Source organism: Melitaea cinxia, chromosome 30, assembly GCF_905220565.1.
Source record: "Melitaea cinxia chromosome 30, ilMelCinx1.1, whole genome shotgun sequence".
Lineage (NCBI taxonomy): Eukaryota > Metazoa > Arthropoda > Insecta > Lepidoptera > Nymphalidae > Melitaea > Melitaea cinxia.
In genome coordinates this window covers 1671828-1690876 of record NC_059423.1, presented here as the reverse complement: position 1 = coordinate 1690876, position 19049 = coordinate 1671828, and the positions used below count along the sequence as shown (strand labels likewise).

Sequence of the window (19049 nt, the reverse complement as noted above, 5' to 3'; positions counted from 1 at the left end):
GTCACATTAAAATTTCATCGAGATCTGATTACAACTTTTGGAGTAATCTTTTATAATGCGTATTTACTTGACTATTTTTTCATCTACCTACGTTGTATTACTTGTCGATATAATTGAAGTCGGTCTTTTTTCGTTTGCCAGCAAACACAATTATAGTGTATAAGTATATATCGACCAGTTATCCGCTTCTCAGATGATCGCTCTGGTGTAATGGTGCGTGTGCCGTGTCGCCGGCGCCTAAACACCGACATTCGCGGGCTCGATTCCCGTTTGGAGTGGATATTTGTGTTTATACAAATATTTCCGATCTGGTTTTGTTAGTCCTTGTGGGTCTCCCGACTGTGCCTCGGAGAGAACGTTAAACTATCACTCCCGGTTGTTATCATGTACAAGTGATAGCGATCGTTACTCAAAGTAGGGAATATATCCGCCTACCCGCATTGGAGCAGCGTGGTGTGTTAAACTCTGATCAATATGATTTCATTGATGACGATTATATCCATTGCACCGGTTATTGCCTAATATTGACGATACCGTCCATATGTCAGAAGTGTTTTATCACTTAAATTTTTTTAATCAAAAAGTCGACGACCGCATTCAAGAGTCCGCTCTTCACTTCATCATTTCATCGTCATCATCATTTCAGCCTATTGCAGTCCACTGCTGAATATAGGCCTCCACAAGTTCGCACCAGAAATGGCGTGAACTCATGTGTGTTGCCCATAGTCACCACGCTGGGCAGGCGCAGGCGAAGACTGGCTTTGTCGCACCGAAGACGCTGCTGCCTGTATTTGGCCTGTGCATTTCGAAGCCAGCAGTTGGACGGTTATCCCGCCATCGGTCGGCTTTACAAGTTCCAGGGAGGCAGTGGAACTGTCATCCCTTAGTCGCCTCTTACGACACCCACGCGAAGAGAGGGGGTGGCTATATTCTTTAATGCTGTAGCCACATAGTAACTCTTTACTTAATTCCCGTCATATTGTAATTAATAACTAGAGTTATGGCGTCCAGTCACGTTCTCATCGTTAACAAGGAAGGACCTTGTTTAATAATAGCAAAACTTTAGACCTTGGTTTTTTAATCATTTTCAGCCGAATTGATTGTTTTGTTATTATTGATGTAATAACTATGTTTATTGCCATTAACTAAGGCCTTAAGGTTTTTCCTGAGACGCTCAATTGTAAATACATTTATAAATAAATATATTTGGTCATGTAATGATATATTGAAGTAATAAGTGAGGTAAGGCCGGGCACAGCAGAAAATTTTCTATTTAAAATATGGAGCAGCCCGACTGGGGAAGTACCTCGACCTTACAGAAAATCACAGCCAAATAATACTGTTTTCAAGCAGTGTTGTGTTCCTGTTGGTGAGTAAGGTGACCGAGCTCCTGGGGGATTGGGGATAGTGTTGCAGACGTCTATAAGCAACGGTAATCGCTTACCATCAGGTGCGCCGTACTCTTGTTTGCCAACCAAGTTATGAAAAAAAAATATATTTTTGTAAATTAAATAATAATTTTTAAAAGACTTAGCAAACCTACTAATCAATGAAGAAAATACCTTTATACCTTGTCGTGTTCCTATCTATATGCTTTGTTTGCAATATATTTGTGATGTACAATAAAGTATAAAAATAAAATAAAAATAATAAAACCAATGTTCCGTTTGTGAACGAAAAAAAAATGGCTGCGTTGTTTCTACTTTAACTATGTAACAAACAATTCTTATGTTATTGTTCTCTAATGTTTACGCGGATTTCTCATTATAATGAAATAACTTTTTCGGACGCGGTTTATTAAGTTTTTTAAATGCCCGACGTTTCGGATAAATTACAGCAACCATGGTATGGGATTAATTCTTATGTTGTGAATTTTACCAAATCAAAAATTACTTTATTCGAATAGTTCAATCTTGAATCATGCCTTTATTAATAATAATTTATATTTTTTTTTTATTAATTAATTATTTATAAGTGAACGTACAATCAATTTGGTTTGTAGATATTGCAAAGAAGTATCGTAAGAAAACTCCGCTGTTAGTCTTTAAAAAAATGTTTTTTATTATAAAAACTAATCCACATTTTTTTTTATCATGAGTATAATTTTGTACAAAATAATATAATAGCTGTTAAATTATTTTGTAATAAAAACTTTTTAAATATATTCCGAAATTTGTAAGATGGTTTCACGTATATATGTGCTGTGTGGCTACGGTACTAAAGAATATAGCCACCCCCTCTCTTTCCGTGGGTGTCGTAAGAGGCGACTAAGGGATAACACAGTTCCGCTACCACCAGTTACAAAAGTTGGTTCCGATCCTTTATTAATTACATTAAGCTTAGTTGCGAGTAAAAAAGAAACAAAATCCTCACCTCGCTGGTTGTTGTCCTTGCTGCCCCATAGCGCATGGTGCGCATTGGAGTCAGCGGATATGATGAGCTCCAGACCCTGGCGCTCGTAGTACTCAGCAAGCGCGGCCAGCTCCGGAGTGGGGATGTCAGCATCGCCCGGCAAATAGGCGGATGCCATCACCACATCAGGCAGGCCCGAAGAGGGTTCCTTTTGGAGCCTAACGGTTGTAAGATCTCTGCTGCAGAACTCGGTTATTAAGGTGATGTTCACGTCCCTGTGTGCATAGATACAAGTGCGTGGGTGGTATACGTTATTATTTAGAAGTAACTTACCTCCAATGTTGTTTAGACCGCAGATTCTCCCGTTCCTGATCCACGGCTCCTGGATCAGGGCCACGGTCTTCGTTTTTCCCTCCAGCAATCTGCGTAGGTTAGCCGTCGCAGTCTGGCTATGCTGGAGGTTGATTTGGGTGATTTTTAATTGGTTTCTAGGTGGAGCTGGCAGCGCCATCATCGCTGGATAGGATGGCGTCGTCAAGATCACCTGGCTCATCCTTGGAAAGATCACCCAGATCAAACTGGGGACTCAACTCAGACGAGCCGGTGTCGACGACAGGCTCCTTACTGGAGCCCGGCTGTCCCTCCACCATGTTGTTATCTGCACTGCCTAGGTCACTAGGGACCTTCTTGTCCGCACCGAGATTCGGCAGTGCAGTAGTGCGGTCATCGTGGAAACGAGCGTAGATATTACCAAACTTGTAGTAAATTCTACGCTCGCTTTCCCTCAGCTTTTCCACGTCATCCTCCGGGATGCCAAGGAGGAGATACATCGTCGCCTTCTCCTCCGTTGGCACCGCATTGTAAAGCGCCCAGTTGGAGACGCGGAACTGCGGGTTCTGGCACATGATCCGCAGGCGGATTTTATCCAGAGTATCCTCCGGTTCCACCTGCGGGATCAACAGCCCTACTTTGACGCGCCGCGGGATCTCAGACTGCTTTCTTACAACCAGTCTGGTTCCCGCGCGTGGTGACGAAATCCTCCCTATGGAGCGGCGGAGCCATTGGAGGGCAAAATCGTCCCTGCACCACATCTTAAGGGTGCCCTCACTATGGAAGGCTTTCCCCCTAAACTGTGGTGCAGCGACGGGTGTTGTGGAGGTGGTGGGCGAGAATATTTCCTCGTCCATCACCCCCTGCAATTGCCTCTCAATTGCCTCAGCCTGCTCTTTGGAGAGGTCGTGGTCATCATCATCATCATCATTACAGCCTATACAGTCTACTGCTGGACATAGGCCTCCACAAGTTTACGCCAAAAATAGCGTGAACTCATGTGTTTCTCATGTGCCTCTAATTTATTCTTGTTATAACAATACCCAAGAATAAAACATCATTCACGTGACACGTGATTTAGTTCACCTGACCAAACATTGTGCAGACATCCAAGGACACATATTAGTTCCTGCTTATATTACGGTGATAAATTTCATCTATTACTGACATTCAAGACAAACACTATACTACTGTGTGGCTACGGCATTAAAGAATTTAGCCACCCCCTTTCTTCCCGTGGGTGTCGTAAGAGGCGACTAAGGGATAACACAGTTCCACTACCACCTTGGAACTTATAAAGCCGACCGATGGCGGGATAACGATCCAACTGCTGGCTTTGAAATACACAGGCCGAAGACGGGCAGCAGCGTCTTCGGTGCGACAAAGCCAGCCCTGCGGTCACCAACCCGCCTGCCCAGCGTGGTGACTATGGGCAAAACACATGAGTTCACACTATTTTTGGTGTAAACTTGTGAGGCCTATGTCCAGCTGTGGACTGTATAGGCTGTAATGATGATGATGATGTAAAAGTGATTTTTTTTACCTTAAACTACTTTTTATAAAAAACTAATGTGCTTTGACCACAAGACTGAGGTTAAACTTACGAAACGTAACTCTTTCTATCCTCACTAACGATTACACTTTTCTTAACGCTCTCGTCACGCATTCACCGGTTAATCCCCCAATTCAAGCGTACGTAAAGAAGTTTTACATCAAAAATAATTATCAAAATTATTAAATTAGATTTCACAATCGTGTCCGTACAAAAAGTTTGTTCCGTTCCAACGCTTCGCGGACAAAAAATCTATTCATCCTTTTCAGGAAAAACCTTTGATGAAGAAAAAAAACGCGAAATATGGTCGTGATAATAGTTCAAATGACACGATCTTTTTGAGATTTTTTTTTATTTGAAATAAGTTTTGACCTTCGATTTTTATGATGATGTTGTATGAGAGATAATGATGATGAGATGAGTTACGGAGATAAAACTACTACAACTACCGCGTTGATTAAAAATTAAAATGTTCCATTAAGTAAATAATAAATAAATAAATAAACGTTAACACTCAACGGCCCCCAGTAGGATTTTCTCGTGTGTCGGGGTCCGGAAACACACACAGTACACAAGCTTAACGCCCAGACCACGACAAACATCTATATGGCCGATATAAATGTCTGCCGTGAGCCCGCCAATGAACCCGCGACCGCCAGCGCAACAGCCAGTGCTATGACCGCTGCGCCAACGCGTCGTCAAAGTTATCAAATTATAATTAATTAAAACAATATAACTCCAAAATCTGTACTAATATTATAAAGCTGAAAAGTTTTTTTGTTCGTTTGCTTGAACGCGCTAATCTCAGGAACTACTGATCCGATTTCAAAAATTCTTTCAGTGTTAGATATCCCATTTATTGATGAAGGCTATAGGCTATATATCATCACGCTAACGTGGACGAAGTCGCGGGCAGAAGCTAGTCGAAACATAAATTGACGTTTGCTATTCTTATCGCTACACTAAAGGCGAAAAATTAAATACACGTATATGTACGTGTAATGCTTACGATTACGATTCAGCGTATGACATCCCACTGCTGGGCAGAGGCCTCCTTATCCATGTAGGAGACCCTTAGGTGCACGTAAAGATACTACTCCTCTTAAAGAATCGGAAATGAAAAACCCTTGCATGTAATAGTTATAACCAAGCCTTTTTTTCATTTTTGACACTCAGGATAGGATATGCAGGAAATATCCTGCTCTAAATCTGAAGAAGCCCAACTGGGGAAATACCTCAACCTTGCAGAAGATCACAGCTAAATAACACTGCTCTCAAATAGTTTCAAATGTTCCTGTGGTGAGTAAAGTAACCAGAGCTCCTGGAAAGGTTCGGGGGTAAGATCTGCAATGCTCATCGTGTGATGCCTACGCATTAAGCTGTCCACTTCAACATACGTACCGTATACTTGTTTGCCTCCTTTGTAGTAGTTGTTGTTTTTAACTGACTTTTTTTTTATGTATGTTACATCAGAACTTTTGACTGGGTGGAGCGATTTCGACAAATTTTCTTTTAATCGAAAGGTGGTGTGTGCCAATTGGTCCCATTTAAATTTATTTGAGATCTAACAACTACTTTTCGAGCTATATCTAATAATGCGTTTTTACTTGACGCTTTTTTCGTCGACCTACGTTGTATTATACCACATAACTTTCTACTGGATGTACCGATTTTGATAATTCTTTTTTTGTTAGAAAGGGGATATCCCTAGTTTAGTACCATGATAAGGAAACCAGGATCTGATGATGGGACCCTAGAGAAATCGAGCGAACTTCTTGAAAATCCGCAATAACTTTTTATTGGATGTACCGATTTTAATAATTTTTAATTTAATCGAAAGCTGATGTTTGTCATGTGGTCACATATAAATTTTATTGAGATCTGATAACTACTTTTTGAGTAATCTTTGATAACGCGCAGCTACTTGACTATTTTTTTGTCGATCTACGTTGTACTACTCGTCGATGTAATTGAAGTCGGTTTTTTTTTCGTTTGCGAGCAAACACAATTATAATAATAGATATTAAGTAGTTGTTGTTTTAATAATACGTATAAAAAATAATTACTTATTACAATTTTAGTAACAATTAAAACAGGCTTAAAAACTTAATTAAGTCTTTAATTTTGTAATTACATGCAACAAAAATAGCTTATAACAAAGAAACCGAATCTCGATCTCGTTAAATCTATTCCATATTTATCAAGATTAAATCTCGTCTTTTTTTCTTAAATTTTGTGTTTCAATGCTTTTTTTTTCGTTTTATAATCAAAGTAATACTGCGGAAGATACACTGATAGTTAACTGAATATGGAATAAAAAAAATGCTGTATTATTTTTTTATTTCAAAAAAATTTTAATTTATTGGACATTAATGTCTTACGTATTTCCTTAATTGGTTTTGTAAGCACTTTTGAATCGTAGTTTTACAAAATTAAATTATATTTATTTTAATTGCTTACTTACTCGTTAACTGAGGTAGGGGCTCAAAATATGGAGCAGCCCGACTGGGGTAGTACCTCGACCTTACAGAAGATCACAGCAAAATAATACTGTTTTCAAGCAGTATTGTGTTCCTGTTGGTGAGTAAGGTGACCAGAGCTCCTGGGGGGATTGGGGAATGGGTCGGCAACGCGCTTGCGATGCTTCTGGTGTTGCAGGTGTCTATAAGCTACGGTAATCGCTTACCATCAGGTGAGCCGTACGCTTGTTTGCCGACCTAGTGACATAAAAAAAAAAAATTTAAAGTGAAGCTACCTCCGATTCGGAATGTAGATTCTGCAGAGAAGGATCGGCAAGAAACTCCGCAGTTACTCTTTATAAAAAAAATGTGTATATACTAACACAGAGGCTACAAATCAATATTTTTAAAACAACCGACATCAGTACAGATAAAATAGTTTGTGATGAAATAACTTGAACGATAATAATATGAGTCCCATTTCTTTTCAGACGAGGGCTCGCCATACCACCCAAACCCGATGGACCATTCTCCCACGATCGCTGTCATATGTTCTCTGCGGACTGGGCCGCTGCGCTGGCCCAAGGTCGGACCACGCCTGATGATGAATGGCCCATCATCCCCTGCACTAGCGGCTGGGAGTACAATAGGAGTGACGTGCCTTATGAAACTATTGCTTCACAGGTAAGACAACTAGATCTATCGCTTATGACATCTCACTTATAACTAAAAACATGTGGATATGATACACATACACTCACATACACATTATTGATCACGATTCGCTTCAGCCTGTAACATCCCAATGCTGGGCATAAGCCTCTTTACCCATTTAGAAGGATCAGAGCTTAATCCTCCACGCTGCTCTAATGTGGTATGGTGGATCAAAATTATAAAGCGATTCTCACAATCACAATTATTAAAGTTTAATGTAATCTATAAATTCTCATTTAAATAAATATATCATAATTTTAACAAACTTTAAGTCCAAACTCTTTGTCCAAAGCTCGACTGGGTGTGTGACAAAGACAACCTAGCAGCGACGGCGCAAGCTATATTCTTCTGTGGAGCGATCGTTGGAGGTCTGGTCTTCGGGTGGATTGCTGATAAGTACGGCAGGATACCTGCTTTAGTTGGTAAGTATTTTTTTAAATTATAAAGTTTTTTCTACAATTATATTACTTACTTTCTCGGCCTTATATTATTTAATTTTTATTTTTCCTTTTTGAAGTGAAAACTTCTTTTGTCGTTCACACATTTTTTCGTTGGTTATAAGTTAGGTTGATCTATAACGCTTTGAGGTGAAATTCTCGATCGGGTGAACTCGGGATCGCCGAGTGTACCCGAGTGAGAAAGACACAGACTGCTAGTCTTCGCTGCTGAACGGTGAAATGCTCAATCGGATGAACTCGGGACTTATTGCGTTATTGCTTGTTTACGATTGCCTTTCACCACACTGTTTTTTTTATTATTTTATTGAAAAGACCTATGTAAGCCCAGATCTTGTGAGCGAATGAATATATCAGCCTGAAAACGTCAGACTTTTGGGAAAAGTGAAAGATTATTATAATGAAACGAAAACAATACAAGAAGTAAATATCTAGGTATATAGAAGATATTTATTTAAATACTAACAGAGCATACAATAAAAATTATTCAATAGCAACACTGCCTTCATTGAGACAACGACATGTATAATATTGAAAACGTACCAGCAAAAGCAATGATGACAATTCAAATAACCAATAATAAATTAAAGTAACTTAAATATTAATAAACAAGGATTAAAAAATCTGGTTTGAAAATATTTTGAAGGGTATTTATGATAAACTAACGACCCGCCCTGGCTTTGGACGGTGACAAAAACTATCAGTGTTCCTGTACTATATTATGCAAATATACATATAAATCTTTCTCTGGAATCACTCTATTTACTAAAGAGAACCGCATCAAAATCCGTTGCGTAGTTTTAAAGATCTGAGCATACAGACAGCGCAAAACGACTTGTTTTAGACTATGTAACGATATAGAGGTCAAAATTTATTTTTATTTTCATTTTCGTCTCTCTGTATTACATTTAATTGATCTATTCAGCCTGTATCATCTCACTGCTGGGTATGCCTGTATCATCCTCTTTTTCCGTATACTAATTATTACAGTTAATACTTTTTTCTTCTAGGTACAAATCTGGTGGGTTTCGCGGCGGGGATAGCCACGGCATTTTGTAACACCTTCTGGTCGTTTGCCCTTTGCCGGTTCCTTGTTGGACTCGCGTTTGACAATTGTTTTACAATGATGTATATTCTTGGTAAGTGTTTTAAATTGTAAAAGTTATATATTGTACACTTCTTCTTCTTAAAGTGCCATCTTTTCACGAATTTTGGCGATCATTTTGGCAACCTATACCCTTGATAGAATGATGAAGCGTCTTCGGTGCGACAAAACCAGTACTGCGGTCACCAACCCGCCTGCCCAGCGTGGTGACTATGGGCAATACACATGAGTTCACGCCATCTTTAGCGCGAACTTGTTGAGGCCTATATCCAAAAGTGGACTGCGAAAAGCTGAAGTGATACCGCGGCCCTGAATAACGAACGGGTGCTTTTCCCAAACCATTGGCATTTTTTAGCCAAAATGTTCTACGACCCACACTGCGCTTGCCTTGACTCTTGCCCTGGATAATAAGTTGAAACAACTGGTATTTTGAATATCTCATAATGTTGCCAAAGTATTCAATTTGTATTTTGTTTACACCTAAATTATGAATATTCGTATTTGCTATATATAATGTGTCAGGCGTATAAATTCATTTCGTTTTAGATTGTGTTTAACGGTAAAGCAGTTTTAAAAGAAGTGTTAATAAAAGAAAGGGCCCTTTTTAATATTGATAATATAATAATAATAATAATAATAATATTTACATATAATATTTTTACTGACTTCCAAAAAAGGAGGATGTTCTCAATTCGACTGTTTTTTTTTATGTATGGTTACCTCAGAACTTTTGACTGGGTCGACCGATTATTATTTTTTTTAAATCGAGAGGTAATGCATGTCATGTGATCCCATTTAAATTTAATTGAGATCTGACAAGTACTTTTTGAAGTATATCTATTAATGCGTATTTTCTTAACTATTCTTACGTCGACCTGCTTGGTATTACCGCATAACTTTTCACTGGGTATACTAATCATGATAAGACATTTCTTAATCGAAAGCTGATACTTATATTGTAGTCCCATTTATCGACATCTGATGAGTGCTTTTGGGGTAATATTTGATAACACGTGTTTACTCGGCTATTTTTTCGTGAACCTACGTTGTATTACTTGTCAATTTAATTGAAGTCGGTTTTTTTTTCGTTTGCATTCAAACACAATTATTATTATAATAATGCACAACAAAGTTAACTCCTTAAGAATACGTTTATAAAAAAAAATTGTAAAATGTACTGAACGTATCAATCGATGGTTTTACGATAAATTAGATTCGTTTATTTACCATTCGATATGGTATTAATCTTTTTCTTAGACTAGTAAGCCTTTATGTGCCTATTTAGACAGTCGATCTGAAGGAATAAACTTGAGTCGTACGTCGGAGCTGACACACACACGCTTTTTTGTTGTTGTTGTTTCCGTTAAGATATCTTATTTTTGAACGAATTTTGTTCTTTTTATTTATAAATAAATAATTATTTTATCTAAAACGTAGGTTAAATGACTAACTGAATCTCATCATGAAATCAAGTAATTACATCAGATTTTATTTAATTTAATATGATAAGTTTATTTTTTGTATATTTTGTTGTAGTGTTTGTTTTGTTGTTTTCTACTTAATTTAATTTTAAACGGATTGATGGTCGCAATTGACTGCATCATTTATATTACTTTTTGTTTCTTTGGACTAGCACGGTGGCGCAGTTTGTAGTCGCCCTGCTTTCTGCTTCGCTGGTTGTGGGTTCGATTCCCGTCTAAATCTGAATGTAATATTTGTATTTATGTATTTATATATGTATTATTTTCATGTATATTTATCAAAAAAAATATTTAGCTATAGCAGTCGGCTGTTACCTATAACACAAGTATTAAGTTTACCTTAGGAACAGGCGACCGTGTGAGAATGTTGTAGTACCGTCCCAAAAAAATAAATAAATATTATTAGATTGGTCATCATAGTACGAGCATATGTGTTATGGTACACATTTAGGTTCTTTTTCTTACCCTTATTTTACTACATTATTAAAATAAATATCCATCCCTTTACAGAATAAAATCAAGCACCTACCCCCAAACTGTAACCCAACACCTACAATTTTTGTCAACAGTTCTGGAATACGTCGGCCCAAAATGGCGAACATTCGTAGCAAACATGTCCATAGCAATATTCTTCACACTCGGAGCTAGTTTGTTACCCTGGATTGCGCTGTGGGCTGACGATTGGAGGACATACGCTTTGGGAATCAGTGCTCCCTTTATTATTGCAGCTGCTACACCCTGGTTGGTCCCAGAGAGTGCCAGGTAAGACTATTATCAAGCCTGTTAATAATCGACTTTAAAGAAGGGAGGTTCTAAATTCCATTGTATTGTTTTAACTTTTTATTTTAACTGGATTTCCTTCTACTGAATCCTGTATGATCCTTATATTTTTTGGTCAAATTTTACAATTTGTAAAATTTTTTTGTAACACAAGTATTAATATATTATGAATACTAGCTACAAAGCCAGCCCTGCGGTCAACAACCCGCCTGCCCAGCGTGGTGACTATGGGTAGCACACATGAGTTCACGTTATTTTTGGCGTAAACTTGTGGAAGCCTATGTCCAGCAGTGGACTGTTGTATTAGGCTAAAGTGGACTGTATAGTCGTGTGTTCCTAAGACAATAAATCTAATGCCTGTATCAGCTGGCCACATTTTTTAAAATAAATACCTACATATCTATACAAATAAATAAAATTGGAGTGTCTGTTTGTAATATTAAAATAACCGCTTTTTAGTTAATGCATATGACATTTACAATTTTTGTCTGTCTGTCTGTCTGTTTCGTCTAATCTCTGAAACGGCTGGATTGATTTTTACGGGGCCACTGGCGGATAGCTGATATAATAAAGAGTAACTTAGGCTATTTTTATTTTAGAAATTTATTTATTTTGTAACTCTGCCAAGTTTACAAAAAAATAAAAAAAATTGCACGTGGACTAAAACTGTACCAAAGGGCTAACTGAGATGAGGGGAGACGGTGCTAACTTAATAGAAGACCAGTGTTGTATTCCTGTTGCGAGTAAGGTAACCGTAAGGTAACCAGAGCTCCTGGGGGGGGGGATTCGGGGTAGGGTATGCAAAGTGATTGCAATGCTTCTGGTGTTGCAGACGTCTACAGGCTACGGTAATCGCTTACCTTCAGGTGAGCTATACAATTGTTTGCAGAAAATGAGGTCAAAATATACCCATATTTAAAAATGTAATTTCTGCCATTACAGATGGCTGCTCTCACAAGGGAAGATCGACAAGGCTCTTGTAATCATGAAGAAATTCGAAAGAATCAACAAATCTAAGATACCTGACAAAGTCCTGAATGAATTTACTGTAAGTTGACATACATAAAGATGATTACTATTTATTATTTCAGCCATAGACCATAAATTAACATAATATGTTAGTATTTCAAAGCTTTTTAGTGAGATAGGACACAGCAGGAAACATCTTGATCAAAATTTGGAGCACTCTGACGGGGTATACCAACCTTATAGAAGACCAAAGCTTTTTGCCCTCAAGTAGTGTTGGGTTTGCTGTTATGAGTAAATAACCAAGGCTCCTGGGGAGGGTCAAGAGTAGGGTATACAATACGCTCGTGATATTTCTGGTATTACAACGTCCATAGGCTACGGTATCCGCTTGCAATCAAGCGAACCGTAGACTTTTTTGCATCTTTTAATGTACCAAAAAGTTTCAAATGTAAAACTAAATCCTCAACCGTTCATCTTACAGGAAGCTACCCAAAAAGCAATAAAGGAATCCGAAGCTGACTCCAAGACTTATTCAGTCTTGGACATTTTTAGAACTCCTCGTTTGAGAAGGAATGCCATTCTACTCATCATCATCTGGATGGCCATATCCCTGGTCTTCGATGGTCACGTCAGGAACGTCGGTTCCTTGGGTCTGGACATCTTTTTGACCTTTACGATAGCAACCGCTACTGAATTCCCTGCTGATACCTTTTTGACTCTTGTATTGGATAGGTGAGTAAAATAACTAAATATTCGATATTTGAAGATAGAAGATGTGCTGTGTGGCTACGGCACTAAAGAATTTAGCCACCCCCTCTCTTCCCGTGGGTGTCGTAAGAGGCGACTAAGGGATAACAAGTTTCCACAACCATCTTGGAACTTAAGAAGCCGACCGATGGCGGGATAGCCATCCAACTGCTGGCTTTGAAATACACAGGCCGAAGACGGGCAGCAGCGTCTTTGGTGCGACAAAGCCAGTACTGCGGTCACCAACCCGCCTGCCCAGCGTGGTGACTATGGGCAAAACACATGAGTTCACGTTATTTTTGACGGAAACTTGTGGAGGCCTATGTCCAGCAGTGGACTGTACAGGCTGTAATGATGAAATGATGATTTGAAGATAATCCTTCACTTTTGCAAATCTTAGCAATTATTTTTAACGTCAAGATTTTTTTTAGAATTTGAAAAGTGAATAGACAGGTATAATAATGTGATTATTATCTACAGGTGGGGAAGGAGGTGGTTAGCTTGCGGATCGATGGTCATCAGCGGTATCTTCAGTCTTCTTGCAACTACTGTTCCAATTGGTAAGCTCCCATTTTAATTTACCTTCTAAAATTTTCGTTTACTATAATATTGTATAATAATAATTCATTCATTCATTTCATTAAATATGTCCCACCCAAATATAAGTATTGTCACTAAAGTATCCTAGATAGACCGTCAGCTACGCTAGCCATCCTTGATAATTAAGTACCACCTTCGGTAGCCATTTATAGTCGTTAAATTCCATATTAATGTAGCTAAACCTCTCAGGTGAGTCATCAACTACGCTAGCCATTCTCGGTCATTAAGTACCAAATTAACATATCTAAAATATCCTAATATATCATAAAACGAATATTTAAATATTGCTAAATATTACCTGTGCATACAAAATTTCAGATGCTACTTTTAATGGAACAATTTCACAAAAAGGAATTACAAATTAAAATCAACCATAAAATCCCGACAAGAACAATTACACAAAACAAACTCGCTACACCTAAAGTTTGTAACTATTACGGTAAACGCACAAACAGACATTTGATACCCACTTAAATTAACCAAATACCCAGAGTTGTACTTTTCGATATTACAGAAGATAGTTACAAACATAAACTTATAAAATATTTCTGTGAACAACTACAGAATAATGAGAAATATTAACAACTCATATGTCTATGTATTTATATACACATTATATATGTACAATGTATAGTGTATGTGTTTGTATATATTATTTGTATCTATAATATATATTTTATTGCTGTCTATTTTAGAATGATCAATAAATAAAAGTAAAATATACCTAACTAATTTTCCATAACAACCTGTACACAGTTAGCTAAACTGAGCAAGTAAAAACAACCTAACTATCTCGCTTACACCCGTATGTTTTTTGTAATCGTCTTTGTGACTGTACTGTCGATGATAGTATTGTTTAATTAATAAAGTAGAAGCAATTTTTAATAAGTAGGGTAGATACAAAACTTTGTTTAACAAAAATTGTCTAAGCTTAGTATAAATGTATTTTCGTAACTCCTGCAGTTGTTAATGTTATAGCAATATGTATAAGCGTTATATAAAATGTGCGAGACTCTTACTTGCGGACAAGCCTAAGGGCCTTTGTAAGTAAACGTAGTGTAATACATGCTTTTCTTAATGTTACAAATAATTTTAAAAACTAATGCTACACTATCCTTGGTCGGTTAGTACCGTAATAACATTGCTAAAACCTCTTGAGTGGACTGTCAGCTATACTTTTTTTATATAAAATTAAAATACATCCACGGGCTTTTCAAACCCATGTCCTTTTTTATTCTTAAAACATGTGTCATCTATACTAGCCATTGCCGGTCATTAAATACCATATTAATATAGCTAAAATCACTCAGGTATATCAGCTACTCTAGCCATCCTCGGCCAGATACGCTACCACCCCTTAGTCGCTAAGTGCAATTTTAATATTATTTCTAAAATCTCTCAGGTGGGCATTCTCTGTGGTGGAACATCAAACACACTAGCCATCCTTGGTCCTTAATTACCAGATAAGTAGTAGTACAGTGTTATTAAGTAGCTAATATCTTTCAGGTGGACCATCAGCTACGCTAGCTATCCTCGGTCGTTTCGCAGTGAACATATCATATAACATCGGTCTGCAGTACGCCGCGGAACTGTTGCCTACAGTGGTGAGGGCGCAGGGCGTCGCCCTCATACACATCATGGGATACGTCGCCTCTATTGTGGCTCCCTTCGTGGTATACTTGGTAAGTACTTCTAAAAAACTAACTCTAAAGTTTTTAAACTAATTCTATTTCGTTTCATTGGTATATAATACAAATCTCGTGAGTTTATTGATCTAATATATAAAATTCTCGTGTCACAGTTTTCGTTGCCATACTCCTCCGAAACGGCTTGACCGATTTTGATGAAATTTTTTGTGCTTATCCGTTATCTATGAGAATCGGCCAACATCTATTTTTCATCCCCCTAAATGTTAGGGGTAGTCCACCCCTAAATTTTTTATTTTTATTTTTTAGACAAAATTTTTAATTTCTATTTTTTTATGATACAACATTAAAAAATACATACAACCCTAAATTTTCAACCCTCTACCATCAACCCCTATTTTTAATAGCGTTTAGCGGCAAGACAACGATTGCTGGGTCAGCTAGTTAATTTATATTTATTTTACAATTTATGTTACATTAGGAAAATAACAATATTATAACTTAAAAATAATGCAAAGCCAGCAATACCTAACACTAAATTCAAAAAATAACTGAAGTAGGGCACAGCAGGAAATTTCCTGCTCTAAATATGGAGCAGCTCGACTGGGGATGTACCTCGACCTTAGAGAATATCACAGCTAAATAATACTGCTTTCAAGCAGTGTTGTGTTTCTATGGTGAGTAAGGTAACCAGAGGACCTAGAGAAATTGGGGATAGGGTCGGCAACGCGCTTGCGATGCTTCTGGTGTTACAGGCATCTATGAGCTACGGTAATCGCTTACAAACAGGTGAGCTGTACACTTGTTTGCCGCGTACTTATATCAAAAAACAATTCCAGTGCTTTTAATATTAAATTTATTTGAATATTAATATGTTATCAACTTTATGGTATTAGATTATGATGTTTTTCTTATCAAAAGATAAAATAAATTTAGACCACGTATATACAAAAACATATCTAAGATAAAATGAGAGAAACTGTAAAATTTTGAACATACAAAAACAATAACTGACTAAAAATGTTAAAGACGAGCTGATAATGAACCCTTTTCCAGGCAAATATATCCCAAGAGCTCCCACTCTTAATCCTGGGCGTGTTGGGAATAATTGGGGGAGTGCTATGCCTGCTGCTTCCGGAGACCATGGACACGGAGATGCCACAAACTCTCCTCGATGGGGAGAACTTTGGCAAGGATCAGAAGTTTTGGGATAATCCTTGCTTCCCTAGGTAAGACATATATGTCTAATATTGAAACAACATCAAAAAAATTAAGAAATTGACAGATAGGTTCATTTTTGATCTTCTCTCCTCTCAATCTTTTTATGTCAACGACCTTACGCGTACGTAAGGTCATTGATCAAAATTTGTATTTGACAGTTGGGAAGCTTAAAATTTGTTCGTAATATTTATGTTCACAATGGATAGCAATAGAGAATAGAATAACAGATTGGAGTAGGTCACAGCAGAATATATTATACTTAAAATCTGGTGCAGTCTTCAGTCCAACTGGACAAGTACCTCAACCTTACAGAAGATCACAGCTAAATAAGACTGCTCTCAAGTTGTGATGTGTTCTTGTGGCGAGTAAGTTACAATTCTCCTAGGGAGGTTCGGGGGTAGGATCGCCAGTAGGGGCAGTCGGGTTATAGGCTACGGTAACCGCATACCATCAAGTAGGCCAAGAACTTGGTTACCCATTTGCTTAGTAAGAAATTTAAAGAGATGTAACGAGTTGTATTGCTTACCGTCAGGACGGTCTTATTTATTTGCCAATCTAGTCTTATATGTTCATCAATGGTAATAGACTACCCGATAAGTATTAGATATTAATAAGCAATTATTTTCATTACAGAACGGATAAAGAAGTAAACACAGAAACATACACCCCAAGTACATACCAAGAAGACCACTTCATCAGATCACTCCCAGCGTCAGGGTCGAGAGCATCAGTCAGGGCATCCATCAGACTATCAACGAGGTCAAAGAGAGGTAACCAGGAATCCGTCTGAAGTGGACTAGAAGATTCTAGAATTAGTCTAGAAGATGTTCAAAGTAGTCTAGGAAACTGGCGTAGTTTTATCAATGCATCCAGTGCAATCGAATATGGCTCCTGATTTAAATAAGTCTAGAAAGGCAAAAAATGTTTCTGAGGGCCCTATTACTTACGCTACAAATAGGCTAAAAGTCGTTAGAACTATTGCATAATTATATTAATTTATTATTTTTTTAATTTTTTTGCTATTGGATCTCCTAAAAATTATTTTTGGAAGTAATGTACAAAATTATTTATTGGTAAGTTCCAGTATTTTATTTTTAGGAACTTAGATTTTGTTGTCAGTGACATATTATACGAAAAGGACGACCATATTGAAATTTGTGACGTCATAATACATGATATTGAAATAACTATATTTTAATAAACAATAAGTCTTGCCTTTATCTGCGGGTCGAAGATAATTGTTACCTTAGTGTTATTAGTTTTAATTCTAGTTTATAATATTTCTAAGTTATAAGTATTTTAACTACAACAAATATGTAGGTCTCTACAAAGTTTTATTGAAAATGGCGTCACAAGCGTGTAATTTTGGGTGTATTCTGAAAAACAAAAAATGGCATTTATTACTGTTAAAGATATGTTGAAATCATAAGACAGTAAAAATCTCATAAATGTTCATAATTCTACTGTCAACACACACAACACACAAACAATTACAATACAATTGCCATAAAATAAATATTCAAGTGTACTGTATGTGTGTGAGTGTCTGGGAAATCTAGTATATGTATAATAACACACGAAATTAATTGTACAAAACTATTTAAAATTTCACTAAAATGGACGCATCTTAATACATAATACAAACAGAATTGGTTGAAAATATTTTTTTGTCAATATTTTCTCTCCGCCTACAAAATTGTTTTATTTTGTAATTACTCTAGTTTTAAGTTAGCAACTATTAAGTACAAAACATATGGGGGAGTATACTAATATATCTATCTCTTTTCCTCTCGCTATTATTGTATTACTCTGTCTCACTCATAAAAAAAGTATTCGAAAACATAATTATACCTAAAATGTAGTTTTTAACTTTTATATTTAAAAAATATCTTCTTCTATATCTATATATTTTGTAAGTATCAAACTGAGTCACTCTTAAACGTTCACTTTTTCAAATCGCTCGATATGTTATTAATTAATTTTATTTTTATATATTTTGTAATATAAAAGTAATAAAATTAATTTTCAAGTATCAAACTGAGTCAGAACTACTATTTTAATCACAACTTTCGTGTTTCTAAAATATCTCAAGCTATATTTAATATACATACAAATATGAGTGAGACAGTAAAAATCTAAATAATATGTGTTAGAGGGAGAGAAATATACATATATATATGTTCCGTTCTACCCCATCATTGTATATGATTCAAGATGCCATTTAATCATTTTGGTGCGCAAATTAACAAACAGACAAAAAGATTCTGTGATATAATAAATAATTTAAAGGAGATGATATTTTGTTGTTTTTTTTTTTTTTTTTTTTGATCCATAGAGTATGGAATGCTTTTTTAGAGACTTAAAAAATTAAGGAGTATCTCAACTCGACTTTATTTTTTTATGTGCTTCGTTATAACTTTTTACTGGGTGTACCCATTTTGATGAATCGTTTTGTAGTCGAAAGCTGATACTTGTCACGTGTTCTACTTTAAATTTGACACATTATAAATCATATTTGCGTGTAATAGTGCCGAGAATGCTGGCAGCATTTTCCATCAAATCGTTATTCAGATTCTATGAGGAAGAGCTGCAAAGTTTGGATCATCGGCGTAGTGTGCGCAGGAACTCCACGACCTGA

The 19049-nt window shown here is 36.8% G+C and overlaps 1 protein-coding gene across 1 annotated transcript in view; it reads left to right on the top strand.

Moving 5' to 3' along the window:
- Window positions 1-19049, top strand: part of LOC123668075 (organic cation transporter protein-like) — a 33291-nt gene extending 14242 nt beyond the window's left edge. Inside the window, exons 2-12 of the mRNA XM_045601868.1 lie at window positions 7185-7377; window positions 7700-7829; window positions 8873-9001; window positions 11018-11210; window positions 12171-12276; window positions 12679-12929; window positions 13425-13504; window positions 15051-15226; window positions 16247-16419; window positions 17045-17181; window positions 18940-19049. Of these exons, the coding sequence (XP_045457824.1) occupies window positions 7185-7377; window positions 7700-7829; window positions 8873-9001; window positions 11018-11210; window positions 12171-12276; window positions 12679-12929; window positions 13425-13504; window positions 15051-15226; window positions 16247-16419; window positions 17045-17181; window positions 18940-19049 (1678 nt within the window). The remainder of the gene's footprint in view (window positions 1-7184; window positions 7378-7699; window positions 7830-8872; window positions 9002-11017; window positions 11211-12170; window positions 12277-12678; window positions 12930-13424; window positions 13505-15050; window positions 15227-16246; window positions 16420-17044; window positions 17182-18939) is intronic.